At 57.0% G+C, this 19,036-nt stretch overlaps 1 protein-coding gene across 6 annotated transcripts in view; it reads left to right on the top strand.

Moving 5' to 3' along the window:
• The window catches only part of ipcef1 (interaction protein for cytohesin exchange factors 1), a 185,309-nt gene extending 183,995 nt beyond the window's left edge, over positions 1–1,314 (top strand). For all 6 annotated transcript variants that reach the window (XM_038808484.1, XM_038808457.1, XM_038808468.1 and 3 more), the window contains one exon: positions 450–1,314. In XM_038808484.1, coding sequence (XP_038664412.1) covers positions 450–650 — 201 coding nt within the window. In that variant the 3' untranslated portion in view covers positions 651–1,314. The remainder of the gene's footprint in view (positions 1–449) is intronic.
• Positions 1,315–19,036: the final 17,722 nt, after the last annotated feature.

The raw sequence follows: 19,036 nt of genomic DNA, 5'->3' as shown, positions 1-19,036 counted from the left end.
GCCCGACACCGGAGTGGTTCACGCCGCTCTTTGGCGCCAGTATGGCCCGCCCCGCTGGGTACTGGAGAATACCGGCCCATGTCTAACCAAATGGATTGAATTTTTCAAAGAGGTGACCAGGTGTGTAGGTGAGGGCAATGTATTTGAGGTAGTCTACTTGGACTTCCACAAGGTAAGAGCCCACGGGATCCAAGGAAATTTGCCAAATTGGACCCAGTATTGGCTGAGTGGCAGGAAGCAGAGGGCGATGGTCAAGCAGTGTTTTTCTGACTGGAAGTATGTGTCCAAGTTTTATTTGGATGTAAGAAAATCCACATACCAAACGTTTACTGAATATATGAAGGGGAACATACAGGACTTGGGAGCCTGGCAGTAAATTACTTTTATCGTGACTAGTAATCATAATAATTATGGCTGATGTTTTGCCTTCCTTCCTTTCCATTAACTAGTCCAAAGAAGCAGACATGGCGATAATAAACCAGCTCTTGGAAAGTCCACACTTGACCTCAGAGAAATTCAGACAATGGAAGGAAGATTACTCCGTGTTACTGCAGGATATCTGTAAAACTAGCCAAACGCGCATCTATTCTGGAAAAAAAACAAATCCTCTGGGGGATCAGCAATCGTCCTATGTGGAAACAGACGTTTAAGACTTGAGAATGACTTCACCAAAATATGGTACTTAACTGGATTGGTCAAGCTGTACAGCTTTTTAAAGCACTAGAAGGCAGAGGACTTCCAATGGGGTGATGCTGCCTGCAAACAATGAAGGCCGTCAACTGAGTAACAGTATTCATTGTGTTTATAGGGAGACGTGTTTGTAGGGAGACATGTAAAACCCTTTTTTGCCTACAGTGTAGGACTTACAAATGATTATTTAACTTAAGCGCTATTGCACTGATAGTAGTGGGTTACTCTTTTATTTGTAAGTATAAAAGGTTCACCGGAGTGTGGTCAAGGACATTCTCCCGGGTGAAAGTACAATTGTGCACGCATTCGCATATTCTATTTTTTGTGATATTCTATTTATTCTGCATTCGTTGTTAGGCTTCAAATAGTCAGAGCTATTGAAACACGTTTTCAGACTCGCATAATATTTTTATACATGTGAAATTCTGCTTAAATTGTGAAAACTGATATTTTCTCAACTAAAGGCCAGTTCACATGTAAAATCTGCCATTTCCCACTAGATTAATCGAAGAATACAGTGTAATGCGACCAAATGTAAACAAAGCTTACATTTACATGATATTTTGATTGTACTAATCAAAGCTATGCCATAAAACAGAATAAACTGAGAAAAATTGATCTGCTCTTTGACCTTTATCGCGGTTTCTAGAATGAATTGCTGTGTCCATTCTACTTACAAGTAAACCAAACAGGAGTCAGACACAAATGAGTTGGATTATTTGGCGGCAGCCAACTGTACTCACTAGCATGTTGTTCAGCCCTTTCCCAGCTGGCAGTACTCACTGGCTGTATATACACCCCTGTCCAAGCAGCGTAGTGTCACTGTCCGTGTACTCACCCTGTCCCAGCAATGCAGTGCTCACCGGCTCCGTACTCAGCCCTGTCCCAGCAATGCAGTGTCACTGGCTGTATATACACCCCTGTCCAAGCAGCGTAATGTCACTGTCAGTGTACTCGCCCTGTCCCAGCAATGCAGTGTCACTGGCTGTGTACTCGCCCCTGTCCCAGCAATGCAGTGCTCACTGGCTGCGTACTCACCCCTGTCCCAACAGCGTAATGTCACTGGCTGCGTACTCACCCCTGTCCCAGCAGTGCAGTGCTCACTGGCGGCGCACTCACCGCTGTCCCAGCAGTGCAGTGCTCACTGGCGGCGCACTCACCCCTGCCCCAGCAGTGCAGTGCTCACTGGCTGCGTACTCACCCCTGTCCCAGCAATGCAGTGCTCACTGGCTACGTACTCACCCCTGTCCCAGCAATGCAGTGCTCACTGGCTGCGTACTCGCCCCCGTCCCAGCAATACAGTGCTCACTGGCTGTGTACTCACCCCTGTCCCAGCAATGCAGTGCTCACTGGCTGCGTACTCGCCCCTGTCCCAGCAATGCAGTGCTCACCGGCTGCGTACTCACCCCTGTCCCAGCAATGCAGTGCTCACCGGCTGCGTACTCACCCCTGTCCCAGCAATGCAGTGCTCACTGGCTGCGTACTCACCCCTGTCCCAGCAGTGCAGTGCTCACTGGCTGCGTACTCGCCCCTGTCCCAGCAATGCAGTGCTCACTGCCTGTGTACTCACCCCTGTCCCAGCAATGCAGTGCTCACTGTCCGTGTACTCACCACTGTCCCAGCAATGCAGTCCTCACTGCCTGTGTACTCACCGCTGTCCCAGCAGTGCAGTGCTCACTGGCTGCGTACTCGCCCCGTCACAGCAGTGCAGTGCTCACTGGCTGCGTACTCGCCCCTGTCCCAGCAGTGCAGTGCGCACTGCCTGTGTACTCACCCCTGTCCCAGGAATGCAGTGTTCACTGGCTGCGTACTCACCGCTGTCCCAGCAGTGCAGTGCTCGCTGGCTGTGTACTCACCGCTGTTTCAGCAATGCAGTGCTCACTGGCTGCGTACCTACCCCTGTCTCAGCAGTGCAGTGCTCACTGGCCGTGTACTCACCGCTGTCCCAGCAATGCAGTGCTCACTGACCGTGTACTCACCCCTGTCCCAGCAGCATAGTGTCACTGGCTGAGTACTCACCCCTGTCCCAGCAGTGCAGTGCTCACTGGCTTCGTACTCACCCCTGTCCCAGCAATGCAGTGCTCACTGTCCGTGTACTCACCCCTGTCCCAGCAATACAGTGCTCACTGGCTGCGTACTCACCCCTGTCCCAGCAATGCAGTGCTCACTGGCTGTGTACTCACCGCTGTCCCAGCAGTGCAGTGCTCACTGGCTGTGTACTCACCGCTGTCCCAGCAGTGCAGTGTTCACTGGCTGCGTACTCACCGCTGTCCCAGCAATACAGTGCTCACTGGCTGCGTACTCACCCCTGTCCCAGCAAAGCAGTGCTCACTGGCTGCGTACTCACCGCTGTCCCAGCAGTGCAGTGCTCACTGGCTGTGTACTCGCCCTTGTCCCAGCAGTGCAGTGCTCACTGGCTGCGTACTCCCCCCTGTCCCAGCAGTGCAGTGCTCACTGGCTGCGTACTCACCGTTGTCCCAGCAATGCAGTGTTCACTGGCTGCATACTCACCACTGTCCCAGCAGTGCAGTGTTCATTGGCTGCGTACTCACCGCTGTCCCAGCAGTGCAGTGCTCACTGGCTGCGTACTCACCCCTGTCCCAGCAGTGCAGTGCTCACTGGCTGCGTACTCACCACTGTCCCAGCAGTGCAGTGTTCACTGGCTGCGTACTCACCGCTGTCCCAGCAATGCAGTGCTCACTGGCTGTGTACTCACCCCTGTCCCAGCAATGCAGTGCTCACTGACTGTGTACTCACCCCTGTCCCAGCAGTGCAGTGCCCACTGGCTGCGTACTCACCCGTGCCCCAACAGTGCAGTGCTCACTGGCTGCGTACTCACCCCTGTCCCAGCAATACAGTGCTCACTGGCTGCGTACACACCCCTGTCCCAGCAATGCAGTGCTCACTGTCCGTGTACTCACCGCTGTCCCAGCAGTGCAGTGTTCACTGGCTGCGTACTCACCGCTGTCCCAGCAATACAGTGCTCACTGGCTGCGTACTCACCCCTGTCCCAGCAGTGCAGTGCTCACTGGCTGCGTACTCACCCCTGTCCCAGCAGTGCAGTGCTCACTGGCTGCGTACTCATCCCTGTCCCAGCAGTGCAGTGCTCACTGGCTGCGTACTCACCGTTGTCCCAGCAATGCAGTGTTCACTGGCTGCATACTCACCACTGTCCCAGCAGTGCAGTGTTCATTGGCTGCGTACTCACCACTGTCCCAGCAGTGCAGTGCTCACTGGCTGTGTACACACCCCTGTCCCAGCAGTGCAGTGCTCACTGGCTGCGTACTCACCCCTGTCCCAGCAGTGCAGTGCTCACTGGCTGCGTACTCACCCCTGTCCCAGCAGTGCAGTGCTCACTGGCTGCGTACTCACCCCTGTCCCAGCAGTGCAGTGCTCACTGGCTGCGTACTCACCCCTGTCCCAGCAGTGCAGTGTTCACTGGCTGCGTACTCACCGCTGTCCCAGCAATGCAGTGCTCACTGGCTGCGTACTCACCCCTGTCCCAGCCATGCAGTGCTCACTGGCTGTGTACTCACCCCTGTCCCAGCAGTGCAGTGCTCACTGGCTGCGTACTCACCACTGTCCCAGCAGTGCAGTGTTCACTGGCTGCGTACTCACCGCTGTCCCAGCAATGCAGTGCTCACTGGCTGCGTACTCACCCCTGTCCCAGCCATGCAGTGCTCACTGGCTGTGTACTCACCCCTGTCCCAGCAGTGCAGTGCTCACTGGCTGCGTACTCACCACTGTCCCAGCAGTGCAGTGTTCACTGGCTGCGTACTCACCGCTGTCCCAGCAGTGCAGTGTTCACTGGTTGTGTACTCACCCCTGTCCCGGCAGTGCAGTGCTCACTGGCTGTGTACTCACCCCTGTCCCAGCAATACAGTGCTCACTGGCTGCGTACACACCCCTGTCCCAGCAGCGTAATGTCACTGGCTGCGTACACACCCCTGTCCCAGCAGTGCAGTGCTCACTGGCTGCGTACTCACCCGTGCCCCAACAGTGCAGTGCTCACTGGCTGCGTACTCACCCCTGTCCCAGCAATACAGTGCTCACTGGCTGCGTACACACCCCTGTCCCAGCAGCGTAATGTCACTGGCTGCGTACTCACCCCTGTCCCAGCAGTGCAGTGCTCACTGGCTGCGTACTCGTTCCTGTCCCAGCAGTGCACTGCTCACTGGCTGTGTACTCACCCCTGTCCCAGCAATGCAGTGCTCACTGGCTGCGTACTCACCCCTGTCCCAGCAGTGCAGTGCTCACTGGCTGTGTACTCACCTCTGTCCCAGCAATGCAGTGCTCACTGGCTGCGTACTCGCCCCTGTCCCAGCAGTGCAGTGCTCACTGGCTGTGTACTCGCCCTTGTCCCAGCAGTGCAGTGCTCACTGGCTGCGTACTCCCCCCTGTCCCAGCAGTGCAGTGCTCACTGGCTGCATACTCACCGTTGTCCCAGCAATGCAGTGCTCACTGGCTGTGTACTCGCCCTTGTCCCAGCAGTGCAGTGCTCACTGGCTGCGTTCTCACCCCTGTCCCAGCAGTGCAGTGCTCACTGGCCGCGTACTCACCCCTGTCCCAGCAGTGCAGTGCTCACTGGCCGCGTACTCACCCCTGTCCCAGCAGTGCAGTGCTCACTGGCTGCGTACTCACCCCTGTCCCAGCAGTGCAGTCCTCACTGGCTGCGTACTCACCGCTGTCCCAGCAGTGCAGTGTTCACTGGTTGTGTACTCACCCCTGTCCCGGCAGTGCAGTGCTCACTGGCTGCGTACTCACCCCTGTCCCAGCAATGCAGTGCTCACTGCCCGTTTACTCACCGCTGTCCCAGCAATGCAGTGCTCACTGGCCGTGTACTCACCCCTGTCCCAGCAGCATAGTGTCACTGGCTGCGTACCAACCCCTGTCCCAGCAGTGCAGTGCTCACTAGCTGTGTACTCACCTCTGTCCCAGGAATGCAGTGCTCACTGGCTGTGTACTCACCTCTGTCCCAGAAATGCAGTGCTCACTGTCCGTGTACTCACCCCTGTCCCAGCAATGCAGTGCTCACTGTCCGTGTACTCACCTCTGTCCCAGCAATGCAGTGCTCACTGGCTGCGTACTCACCCCTGTCCCAGCAGTGCAGTGCTCACTGTCCGTGTACTCACCGCTGTCCCAGCAGTGCAGTGCTCACTGGCTGCGTACGCACCCCTGTCCCAGCAATGCAGTGCTCACTGGCTGTGTACTCACCTCTGTCCCAGCAATGCAGTGCTCACTGTCCGTGTACTCACCCCTGTCCCAGCAATGCAGTGCTCACTGTCCGTGTACTCACCGCTGTCCCAGCAGTGCAGTGCTCACTGGCTGTGTACTCACCCTTGTCCCAGCAGTGCAGTGCTCACTGGCTGCGTACTCACCCCTGTCCCAGCAGTGCAGTGCTCACTGGCTGCCTACTCACCCCTGTCCCAGCAGTGCAGTGCTCACTGGCTGCGTACTCACCGCTGTCCCAGCAGTGCAGTGCTCACTGGCTGCGTACTCACCCCTGTCCCAGCAGTGCAGTGCTCACTGGCTGCGTACTCACCGCTGTCCCAGCAGTGCAGTGTTCACTGGTTGTGTACTCACCCCTGTGTCGGCAGTGCAGTGCTCACTGGCTGCGTACTCACCCCTGTCCCAGCAGCGTAATGTCACTGGCTGCGTACTCACCCCTGTCCCAGCAGTGCAGTGCTCACTGGCTGCGTACTCACCCCTGTCCCAGCAATGCAGTGCTCACTGGCTGCGTACTCACCCCTGTCCCAGCAGTGCGGTGCTCACTGGCTGCATACTCACCCCTGTCCCAGCAATGCAGTGCTCACTGGCTGCGTACTCACCCCTGTCCCAGCAGTGCGGTGCTCACTGGCTGCATACTCACCGCTGTCCCAGCAATGCAGTGCTCACTGGCCGTGTACTCACCCCTGTCCCAGCAGCAAAGTGTCACTGGCTGCGTACCAACCCCTGTCCCAGCAGTGCAGTGCTCACTGGCTGCGTACGCACCCCTGTCCCAGCAATGCAGTGCTCACTGGCTGTGTACTCACCTCTGTCCCAGAAATGCAGTGCTCACTGGCTGTGTACTCACCTCTGTCCCAGCAATGCAGTGCTCACTGTCCGTGTACTCACCCCTGTCCCAGCAATGCAGTGCTCACTGTCCGTGTACTCACCTCTGTGCCAGCAATGCAGTGCTCACTGTCCGTGTACTCACCGGTGTCCCAGCAGTGCAGTGCTCACTGGCTGCGTACGCACCCCTGTCCCAGCAATGCAGTGCTCACTGGCTGTGTACTCACCTCTGTCCCAGCAATGCAGTGCTCACTGTCCGTGTACTCACCCCTGTCCCAGCAATGCAGTGCTCACTGTCCGTGTACTCACCGCTGTCCCAGCAGTGCAGTGCTCACTGGCTGTGTACTCACCCTTGTCCCAGCAGTGCAGTGCTCACTGGCTGCGTACTCACCCCTGTCCCAGCAGTGCAGTGTTTACTGGCTGCGTACTCACCGCTGTCCCAGCAGTGCAGTGCTCACTGGCTGCGTACTCAACCCTGTCCCAGCAATACAGTGCTCACTGGCTGCGTACTCATCCCTGTCCCAGCAGCGTAATGTCACTGGCTGTGTACTCACCCCTGTCCCAGCAGTGCAGTGCTCACTGGCTGCGTACTCACCCCTGTCCCAGCAGTGCAGTGCTCACTGGCTGCATTCGCACCCCTGTCCCAGCAATGCAGTGCTCACTGGCTGCGTACTCACCCCTGTCCCAGCAGCGTAATGTCACTGACTGTGTACTCACCCCTGTCCCAGCAATGCAGTGCTCACTGGCTGCGTACTCACCCCTGTCCCAGCAATGCAGTGCTCACTGGCTGTGTACTCACCGCTGTCCCAGCAGTGCAGTGCTCACTGGCTGCGTACTCGCCCCTGTCCAGGCAGTGCAGTGTCACTGGCTGTGTACTCACCCCTGTCCCAGCAATGCAGTCCTCACTGGCTGCGTACTCACCCCTGTCTCAGCAGTGCCATGCTCACTGCCCGTGTACTCACCGCTGTCCCAGCAATGCAGTGCTCACTGGCTCTGTACTCACCCCTGTCCCAGCAATGCAGTGCTCACTGGCTGCGTACTCACCCCTGTCTCAGCAGTGCCGTTCTCACTGCCCGTGTACTCACCGCTGTCCCAGCAATGCAGTGCTCACTGGCTTTGTACTCACCGCTGTCCCAGCAGTGCAGTGCTCACTGGCTGCGTACTCGCCCCTGTCCAGGCAGTGCAGTGTCACTGGCTGCGTACTCACCGTTGTCCCAGCAGTGCAGTGCTCACTGGCTGCGTACGCACCCCTGTCCCAGCAATGCAGTGCTCACTGCCCGTGTACTCACCGGTGTCCCAGCAGTGCAGTGCTCACTGGCTGCGTACGCACCCCTGTCCCAGCAATGCAGTGCTCACTGCCCGTGTACTCACCTCTGTCCCAGCAATGCAGTGCTCACTGCCCGTGTACTCACCGGTGTCCCAGCAGTGCAGTGCTCACTGGCTGCGTACACACCACTGTCCCAGCAATGCAGTGCTCACTGGCTGTGTACTCACCACTGTCCCAGCAATGCAGTGCTCACTGTCCGTGTACTCACCCCTGTCCCAGCAATGCAGTGCTCACTGGCTGTGTACTCACCGCTGTCCCAGCAATACAGTGCTCACTGGCTGCGTACTCACCCCTGTCCCAGCAATGCAGTGCTCACTGGCTGTGTATTCACCGCTGTCCCAGCAGTGCAGTGCTCACTGGCTGCGTACTCACCGCTATCCCAGCAATACAGTGCTCACTGGCTGCGTACTCACCCCTGTCCCAGCAATGCAGTGTTCACTGGCTGCGTACTGACCGCTGTCCCAGCAGTGCAGTGCTCACTGGCTGTGTACTCGCCCTTGTCCCAGCAGTGCAGTGCTCACTGGCTGTGTACTCGCCCCTGTCCCAGCAATGCAGTGCTCACTGGCTGTGTACTCGTTCCTGTCCCAGCAATGCAGTGCTCACTGTCCGTGTACTCACCCCTGTCCCAGCAATGCAGTGCTCACTGGCTGTGTACTCACCGCTGTCCCAGCAATACAGTGCTCACTGGCTGCGTACTCACCCCTGTCCCAGCAATGCAGTGCTCACTGGCTGTGTATTCACCGCTGTCCCAGCAGTGCAGTGCTCACTGGCTGCGTACTCACCGCTATCCCAGCAATACAGTGCTCACTGGCTGCGTACTCACCCCTGTCCCAGCAATGCAGTGTTCACTGGCTGCGTACTGACCGCTGTCCCAGCAATACAGTGCTCACTGGCTGCGTACTCGCCCCTGTCCCAGCAATGCAGTGCTCACTGGCTGCATACTCACCCCTGTCCCAGCAGTGCAGTGCTCACTGGCTGCGTACTCACCCCTGTCCCAGCAGTGCACTGCTCACTGGCTGTGTACTCACCCCTGTCCCAGCAGTGCAGTGCTCACTGGCTGCGTACTCATTCCTGTCCCAGCAGTGCACTGCTCACTGGCTGTGTACTCACCCCTGTCCCAGCAATGCAGTGCTCACTGGCTGCGTACTCACCGCTGTCCCAGCAGTGCAGTGCTCACTGGCTGTGTACTCACCTCTGTCCCAGCAATGCAGTGCTCACTGGCTGTGTACTCGCCCTTGTCCCAGCAGTGCAGTGCTCACTGGCTGCATACTCACCGTTGTCCCAGCAGTGCAGTGCTCACTGGCTGCATACTCACCGTTGTCCCAGCAATGCAGTGTTCACTGGCTGCATACTCACCACTGTCCCAGCAGTGCAGTGTTCACTGGCTGCGTACTCACCGCTGTCCCAGCAGTGCAGTGCTCACTGACTGTGTACTCACCCCTGTCCCAGCAGTGCAGTGCTCACTGGCTGTGTACTCGCCCTTGTCCCAGCAATGCAGTGCTCACTGGCTGCGTTCTCACCCCTGTCCCAGCAATGCAGTGCTCACTGGCTGCGTTCTCACCCCTGTCCCAGCAGTGCAGTGCTCACTGGCCGCGTACTCACCCCTGTCCCAGCAGTGCAGTGCTCACTGGTTGTGTACTCACCCCTGTCCCAGCAGCAAAGTGTCACTGGCTGCGTACCAACCCCTGTCCCAGCAGTGCCGTGCTCACTGGCTGCGTACGCACCCCTGTCCCAGCAATGCAGTGCTCATTGTCTGTGTACTCACCTCTGTCCCAGAAATGCAGTGCTCACTGTCCGTGTACTCACCCCTGTCCCAGCAATGCAGTGCTCACTGTCCGTGTACTCACCTCTGTCCCAGCAATGCAGTGCTCACTGGCTGCGTACTCACCCCTGTCCCAGCAGTGCAGTGCTCACTGTCCGTGTACTCACCGCTGTCCCAGCAATGCAGTGCTCACTGGCTGCGTACTCACCGCTGTCCCAGCAGTGCAGTGCTCACTGTCCGTGTACTCACCTCTGTCCCAGCAATGCAGTGCTCACTGGCTGCGTACTCACCCCTGTCCCAGCAGTGCAGTGCTCACTGTCCGTGTACTCACCGCTGTCCCAGCAATGCAGTGCTCACTGGCTGCGTACTCACCCCTGTCCCAGCAGTGCAGTGCTCACTGTCCGTGTACTCACCCCTGTCCCAGCAATGCAGTGCTCACTGTCCGTGTACTCACCGCTGTCCCAGCAGTGCAGTGCTCACTGGCTGTGTACTCACCCTTGTCCCAGCAGTGCAGTGCTCACTGGCTGCGTACTCACCCCTGTCCCAGCAATGCAGTGCTCACTGCCTGTGTACTCACCGCTGTCCCAGCAGTGCAGTGCTCACTGGCTGCGTACTCACCCCTGTCCCAGCAGTGCAGTGCTCACTGGCTGCGTACTCACCGCTGTCCCAGCAGTGCAGTGTTCACTGGCTGTGTACTCACCCCTGTGTCGGCAGTGCAGTGCTCACTGGCTGTGTACTCACCCCTGTGTCGGCAGTGCAGTGCTCACTGGCTGTGTACTCATCCCTGTCCCAGCAGTGCAGTGCTCACTGGCTGCCTACTCACCCCTGCCCCAGCAGTGCAGTGCTCACTGGCTGCGTACACACCCCTGTCCCAGCAGCGTAATGTCACTGGCTGCGTACTCACCCCTGTCCCAGCAATGCAGTGCTCACTGGCTGCATACTCACCCCTGTCCCAGCAGTGCAGTGCTCACTGGCTGCGTACTCACCCCTGTCCCAGCAATGCAGTGCTCACTGGCTGCGTACTCACCCCTGTCCCAGCAGTGCGGTGCTCACTGGCTGCATACTCACCCCTGTCCCAGCAATGCAGTGCTCACTGGCTGCGTACTCACCCCTGTCCCAGCAGTGCGGTGCTCACTGGCTGCATACTCACCGCTGTCCCAGCAATGCAGTGCTCACTGGCCGTGTACTCACCCCTGTCCCAGCAGCAAAGTGTCACTGGCTGCGTACCAACCCCTGTCCCAGCAGTGCAGTGCTCACTGGCTGCGTACGCACCCCTGTCCCAGCAATGCAGTGCTCACTGGCTGTGTACTCACCTCTGTCCCAGAAATGCAGTGCTCACTGGCTGTGTACTCACCTCTGTCCCAGCAATGCAGTGCTCACTGTCCGTGTACTCACCCCTGTCCCAGCAATGCAGTGCTCACTGTCCGTGTACTCACCTCTGTGCCAGCAATGCAGTGCTCACTGTCCGTGTACTCACCGGTGTCCCAGCAGTGCAGTGCTCACTGGCTGCGTACGCACCCCTGTCCCAGCAATGCAGTGCTCACTGGCTGTGTACTCACCTCTGTCCCAGCAATGCAGTGCTCACTGTCCGTGTACTCACCCCTGTCCCAGCAATGCAGTGCTCACTGACCGTGTACTCACCGCTGTCCCAGCAGTGCAGTGCTCACTGGCTGTGTACTCACCCTTGTCCCAGCAGTGCAGTGCTCACTGGCTGCGTACTCACCCCTGTCCCAGCAGTGCAGTGTTCACTGGCTGCGTACTCACCGCTGTCCCAGCAGTGCAGTGCTCACTGGCTGCGTACTCAACCCTGTCCCAGCAATACAGTGCTCACTGGCTGCGTACTCATCCCTGTCCCAGCAGCGTAATGTCACTGGCTGTGTACTCACCCCTGTCCCAGCAGTGCAGTGCTCACTGGCTGCGTACTCACCCCTGTCCCAGCAATGCATTGCTCACTGGCTGCGTACTCATCCCTGTCCCAGCAGTGCAGTGCTCACTGGCTGTGTACTCACCGCTGTCCCAGCAGTGCAGTGCTCACTGGCTGCGTACTCGCCCCTGTCCAGGCAGTGCAGTGTCACTGGCTGTGTACTCACCCCTGTCCCAGCAATGCAGTCCTCACTGGCTGCGTACTCACCCCTGTCTCAGCAGTGCCATGCTCACTGCCCGTGTACTCACCGCTGTCCCAGCAATGCAGTGCTCACTGGCTCTGTACTCACCCCTGTCCCAGCAATGCAGTGCTCACTGGCTGCGTACTCACCCCTGTCTCAGCAGTGCCGTTCTCACTGCCCGTGTACTCACCGCTGTCCCAGCAGTGCAGTGTCACTGGCTGCGTACTCACCGCTGTCCCAGCAGTGCAGTGTCACTGGCTGCGTACTCGCCCCTGTCCAGGCAGTGCAGTGTCACTGGCTGCGTACTCACCGTTGTCCCAGCAGTGCAGTGCTCACTGGCTGCGTACGCACCCCTGTCCCAGCAATGCAGTGCTCACTGCCCGTGTACTCACCGGTGTCCCAGCAGTGCAGTGCTCACTGGCTGCGTACGCACCCCTGTCCCAGCAATGCAGTGCTCACTGCCCGTGTACTCACCTCTGTCCCAGCAATGCAGTGCTCACTGCCCGTGTACTCACCGGTGTCCCAGCAGTGCAGTGCTCACTGGCTGCGTACACACCCCTGTCCCAGCAATGCAGTGCTCACTGGCTGTGTACTCACCACTGTCCCAGCAATGCAGTGCTCACTGTCCGTGTACTCACCCCTGTCCCAGCAATGCAGTGCTCACTGGCTGTGTACTCACCACTGTCCCAGCAGTGCAGTGCTCACTGTCCGTGTACTCACCGCTGTCCCAGCAGTGCAGTGCTCACTGGCTGTGTACTCACCCCTGTCCCAGCAGTGCAGTGCTCACTGGCTGCGTACTCACCCCTGTCCCAGCAGTGCAGTGCTCACTGGCTGCGTACTCACCCCTGTCCCAGCAATACAGTGCTCACTGGCTGCGTACTCATCCCTGTCCCAGCAGTGCAGTGCTCACTTGATGCGTACGCACCCCTGTCCCAGCAATGCAGTGCTCACTGGCTGCGTACTCACCCCTGTCCCAGCAGCGTAATGTCACTGGCTGCGTACTCACCCCTGTCCCAGCAATGCAGTGCTCACTGGCTGCGTACTCACCCCTGTCCCAGCAGTGCAGTGCTCACTGGCTTTGTACTCACCCCTGTCCCAGCAATGCAGTGCTCACTAGCTGCGTACTCACCCCTGTCCCAGCAGTGCAGTGCTCATTGTCTGTGTACTCACCCCTGTCCCAGCAATGCAGTGCTCACTGGCTGTGTACTCACCGCTGTCCCAGCAGTGCAGTGCTCACTGGCTGCGTACTCACCCCTGTCTCAGCAGTCCAGTGCTCAGTGGCCGTGTACTCACCCCTGTCCCAGCAGTGCAGTGCTCATTGTCTGTGTACTCACCCCTGTCCCAGCAATGCAGTGCTCACTGGCTGCGTACTCACCGCTGTCCCAGCAATGCAGTGCTCACTGGCTGCGTACTCACAGCTGTCCCAGCAATGCAGTGCTCACTGGCTGCATACTCACCCCTGTCCCAGCAATGCAGTGCTCACTGGCTGTGTACTCACCTCTGTCCCAGAAATGCAGTGCTCACTGGCTGTGTACTCACCTCTGTCCCAGCAATGCAGTGCTCACTGTCCGTGTACTCACCCCTGTCCCAGCAATGCAGTGCTCACTGTCCGTGTACTCACCTCTGTCCCAGCAATGCAGTGCTCACTGTCCGTGTACTCACCGCTGTCCCAGCAATGCAGTGCTCACTGGCTGCGTACTCACCCCTGTCCCAGCAATGCAGTGCTCACTGTCCGTGTACTCAAACCTGTCCCAGCAATGCAGTGCTCACTGTCCGTGTACTCACCGCTGTCCCAGCAGTGCAGTGCTCACTGGCTGTGTACTCGCCCTTGTCCCAGCAGTACAGTGCTCACTGGCTGCGTACTCACCCCTGTCCCAGCAGTGCAGTGTTTACTGGCTGCGTACTCACCCCTGTCTCAGCAGTGCAGTGCTTACTGGCTGTGTACTGACCCCTGTCCCAGGAGTGCCATGCTCACTGGCTGCATACTCAGCGCTGTCCCAGCACTGCAGTGCTCACTGGCTGCGTACTCACCCCTGTCCCAGCAGTGCAGTGTCACTGGCTGTGTACTCACCCCTGTCCCAGCAGTGCCGTGCTCACTGGCTGCGTACTCACCGCTGTCCCAGCAATGCAGTGCTCACTGGCTGCATACTCACCCCTGTCCCAGCCATGCAGTGCTCACTGGCTGTGTACTCACCCCTGTCCCAGCAATGCAGTGCTCACTGGCTGCGTACTCACCGCTGTCCCAGCAATGCAGTGCTCACTGGCTGCATACTCACCCCTGTCCCAGCAATGCAGTGCTCACTGGCTGTGTACTCACCTCTGTCCCAGAAATGCAGTGCTCACTGGCTGTGTACTCACCTCTGTCCCAGCAATGCAGTGCTCACTGTCCGTGTACTCACCGCTGTCCCAGCAATGCAGTGCTCACTGTCCGTGTACTCACCTCTGTCCCAGCAATGCAGTGCTCATTGTCCGTGCACTCACCGCTGTCCCAGCAGTGCAGTGCTCACTGGCTGCGTACGCACCCCTGTCCCAGCAATGCAGTGCTCACTGGCTGTGTACTCACCTCTGTCCCAGCAATGCAGTGCTCACTGTCCGTGTACTCACCGCTGTCCCATCAGTGCAGTGCTCACTGGCTGTGTACTCGCCCTTGTCCCAGCAGTGCAGTGCTCACTGGCTGCGTACTCACCCCTGTCCCAGCAGTGCAGTGCTCACTGGCTGCGTACTCACCGCTGTCCCAGCAGTGCAGTGCTCACTGGCTGTGTCCTCACCCCTGTCCCAGCAATACAGTGCTCACTGGCTGCGTACTCATCCCTGTCCCAGCAGCGTAATGTCACTGGCTGTGTACTCACCCCTGTCCCAGCAGTGCAGTGCTCACTGGCTGCGTACTCATCCCTGTCCCAGCAGTGCAGTGCTCACTGGATGCGTACGCACCCCTGTCCCAGCAATGCAGTGCTCACTGGCTGCGTACTCACCCCTGTCACAGCAGTGCAGTGTTTACTGGCTGCGTACTCACCGCTGTCCCAGCAGTGCAGTGCTCACTGGCTGCGTACTCACCCCTGTCCCAGATATACAGTGCTCACTGGCTGCGTACTCATCCCTGTCCAAGCAATGCAGTGCTCACTGGCTGCATACTCACCCCTGTCCCAGCAGTGCAGTGCTCACTGGCTGTGTACTCACCCCTGTCCCAGCAATGCAGTGCTCACTGGCTGCGTACTCACCCCTGTCAGCAGTGCAGTGCTCACTGGCTGCGTACTCACCCCTGTCAGCAGTGCAGTGCTCACTGGCTGCGTACTCACCCCTGTCCCAGCAGTGCGGTGCTCATTCAGTGAAGCATTGAATATCTTGGGTTTAGGATCTGAATTTACTAAACAGCTTGGGTCACAATTAATGGATATGGGTGTCCTGATGACAGAGGTAAGTTGGCTAGAATCTGGAAAACCTAAAGTCCAATACAAGAAGTAATTAAGGTGGAATCTGGACAGATGACAAGTCCACCTACACTGCACAGGATCAGTAGGATGCTGAACCACTAACATGGCTTTACTGCCCAGCAGAATACTTGAACCTCCCACCACCTGAGCAGCCAGTCATCTAGATGCCAATGAAAGCTTCCAAGTCCATATAAGGGCTCACCATGGGTGTCAAGTCCTTGGCTCTAGTCTGGAAACCCAGAAGTCTGCTGCCTGCATCAGGCATAATGACTCTTTTATGAAGTGGATTCATTGCTAAAGTTTTAAAATATGTTTAGCTTTTCTTGCAGCACCCTGCACTTACTGCACCTTTTCCTCCTGAACGCTAACAGGTTGCATCTATACCATCATGTATCACTTGGATATTTGAAGTAACTATGCCTGTCCTAATGGGGATCAGTAAGAGTGGTCAGTCACAGAGGGGGTTGGAGTAGAAGCACGTCTGGGATTTTTATCCCTTTAGCCTTTACCTGACACTGTATGTAAGTATTTAGTGTGTAAAACATCTGGTCAAATTTCACTATTTACATTAGGATAGTTTGTGTCCCTGGTTAATGAATTGTAAGCTCACAAATAAAGCTTTCCTCCTCTCATCCAAGTTATTTGTAATAGAATTCTCTAATCTGTGCAGCTCGGATATCAATTGCATCCAAGAAGATAAGAAGGCGAACTGCACTGAGGTCTCTGCCAACCTCCTTACTATTTTGAACCAGCCACAAGATGTGCCCGGTTATTGGTCTCTCCCTGTGAAGGTGCCTGATCTCCCCATCCTGCTTCTCACAGTGGGAGATCTTTAACAGTTATGACTAATTGCATAGCCACTGTATCACCCCAACTCTTCCTCGACACGCAGAATGTCCCCAACACCCATCTTCCACCTTGGCTCCCACCAACCCTCAACCCACCACCAGGCTAGCCCCAACCCGACTTCCTTAACCCGACCAGACTAGGCTTTACCACCCGAATCCCTGCTCAACTCACCTAGCCCCCACCCTTCCACTCACCCCAACCTAACCTAACTATCCTCAACACCTAGATCCTCCCCTCCAACCTTCCGACTCCCCATCCCTCCTCCCAACTCCCTGAGTCACCTCCGAAATGGACCTGACTTACCACCCAGCTCTCCACATCCCTCGCCCCAACCCCGACAGCCCGGCTCCCTGACCTGACTTGATCTAAGCACCCTCCTCCCTTACCAAATTATCTTACCCACCCTATCACCTTCCCCACTTACCTTCCCTCCACAGCTTTGCAAAGATGCTTTGGGACATTTAAAACGCAAACAGAAAATGCTGGACATCTCAGCAGGTCTGAAAGCATCTGTGGAAACAGATGGGAGCTAATGGGGCTGGTTTAGCTCACCAGGCTAAATCGATGGCTTTTAAAGCAGACTAAGCAGGCCAGCAGCACGGTTCGATTCCCGTAGCAGCCTCCCCGGACAGGCGCCGGAATGTGGCGACTAGGGGCTTTTCACAGTAACTTCATTGAAGCCTACTTGTGACAATAAGCGATTTTCATTTCATGTTTTGAATCTGGATGACGTTTTGACAAAGCTTTGAGTGGAGGGAGGGAGTATTGGGGGGAGTGGTGGGAGGGGCGGGAGGTGGAGGGAGGGGGAACTAACCTCCCTTCCCCTCCTGACCGTGGGACCCTGCACTTGCCCCATCCTGGGGCTCCAGCACCTTGATTGGTGGGACTGCTTGTTGTCCCAGCAACCAGTACTGCTCCCAATTGGTTCACAGGTCTTGGAGGCAGGCTTTTCACCTGTGTGAGAGGCAGAAAGACTGCCTCCAGCCAATTTATGTTCCTGGAAATCCTGCCATTAGAAAAATTCTGCCCAGGGAATTATAGAACAGCTGTCTTAACATTTGTTGTCCAGAGGTTCTTAGAGCTTATAATTAGGGAGCAGGTAACTGAAAACCATGGGCTAAAGTCTCAATTTTGGAGACTAAGTGTTGACGCCGTTGTGAAAACGGTGGAGTTTCACGACGGCGTGATCAGGTCCCCAGCTGCAGCGATTCAATTGCCCCCAAGGGGCTAGCAGGGGCGGATCATGAAACTCGTCACGATGTTAACGGACCAGCGGCCAATTCGGCTGTTCTGTGATTGACGCCCCGCCGCGGCTGCACATAAACCATTCTCCCCCTCACACAAACAAGCGTCGCAGCCAACATGGCCGCAAGGAGGACAGCGCTGCGATTCTGGGACGCCGAACTCAAGACCCTTCTTGACTCCGTGGAGGTGAGGAGGCTGAGACTATACCCCAGGCCGGGACGGAGGTCAACAGGCGCCATCGTTCACCGTGCCTGGGCAGAGGTGGCAGCCGCCATCAGGGTGATGGCCCGGACTGCAGACCAGTGCAGGAAAAACTGCACTAGCTCTTCAGGGCGGCCAGGGTGAGTACCCAGCACTGTTCCCCTGGCACAAAGCACACGACTCCCCACACACGTGACCATCCCACCCCCACCCTCTCCCCAGGGGGATCATCGGACCCCCGCCCTGATCCACATGGTCTGGACCCATGCCAGCCGTAAAGACCAGGTGCCCTGGCCGCTGATGCCATCAGATACCCAATCCCTGGGCTGCATGCGTCAGACCGTCTAACACTGTTTGTTGCTGTTTTGTTTCCCCCCCCAGGACAAGGCTGCGCACAACCCCAGGGAGCAGAAAAAGACCAGAGGGGGACCACCAGGCCTGTGTCCCTCACCGCGCCCACACAAAGGACATTAGACATTGGCAGCGGGCCAGAGGAAAGGGAGGTTGCCGACACGGAGCTCGACGGTGTGCCACCAAGTGAGATCCCTGCCTGGTTGCGGGTCCTCACAACAAATGTGTGTCCACCCCAACCCCCCTCACCCCACACCCCTCACCACCTCACTCCTGTCCGGCTATCTAACCATACATGCCGCCTTGTGTCTGACAGGACCAGCCGGGGATGGGTCGAACCCTGCCCACTGTGAGTGCCCCCTGGACAGTAGTGCACCGACGGGGAGAGGAACCAGAACACCTGCCCTCTGCCTGAGATGACCCAGGACACCAGGAACTGGAAACACAAAACCCTTGCTGAGGCCGAACCAGTGCATTATAAAGGTTCAGCACATTTTGCTCCAGTAATCTAATCCTCTGTTCATGAAGCCAAAGACCCTATATGCTGGCCGGAATTCTCTGGCCGTTCGCTGGCGGCAGGATTGTCGGTCACACCGACAGCGCACCTCCATCTGCGGCTTTCCCGATGGCATAGGGTGTCTTCAATGGGAATTCTCATTGGTAGTGGCGGGGGAAGAGAATCCTGCCTCCAGCAAACAGCAAGGAGAAAGGTGAGTGGATATGCATTTGTTTGATTAAGGGTCCTGACCTTCAGCCAAAGGTTTGGACCAATAACTTTGTTTTTATATCCACGGATGCTACCAGACCTGCAGTATCTCCAGCAAATTCTGTTTTGACTTCAGATTTCCAGATGCTTTTGCATTATGATTGTTTCTGAATTCCCTTTACGTTCAATCATTTAGTTTATTGCTTCCTAATTTTTCATTCCGGAATGGATCGTGTTACTTTTGTCTGCATTCGATTGCAGCTGACATATCTCTGCTCATTTCAACATTGGTACATGTCCTTCTTTAGTATGTTCCTA

Source organism: Scyliorhinus canicula, chromosome 1 (assembly GCF_902713615.1).
Source record: "Scyliorhinus canicula chromosome 1, sScyCan1.1, whole genome shotgun sequence".
NCBI classification, from domain to species: domain Eukaryota; kingdom Metazoa; phylum Chordata; class Chondrichthyes; order Carcharhiniformes; family Scyliorhinidae; genus Scyliorhinus; species Scyliorhinus canicula.
The sequence above is the reverse complement of the archived record's forward strand: the minus strand, read 5'-3'. Positions and strand labels throughout refer to the sequence as shown.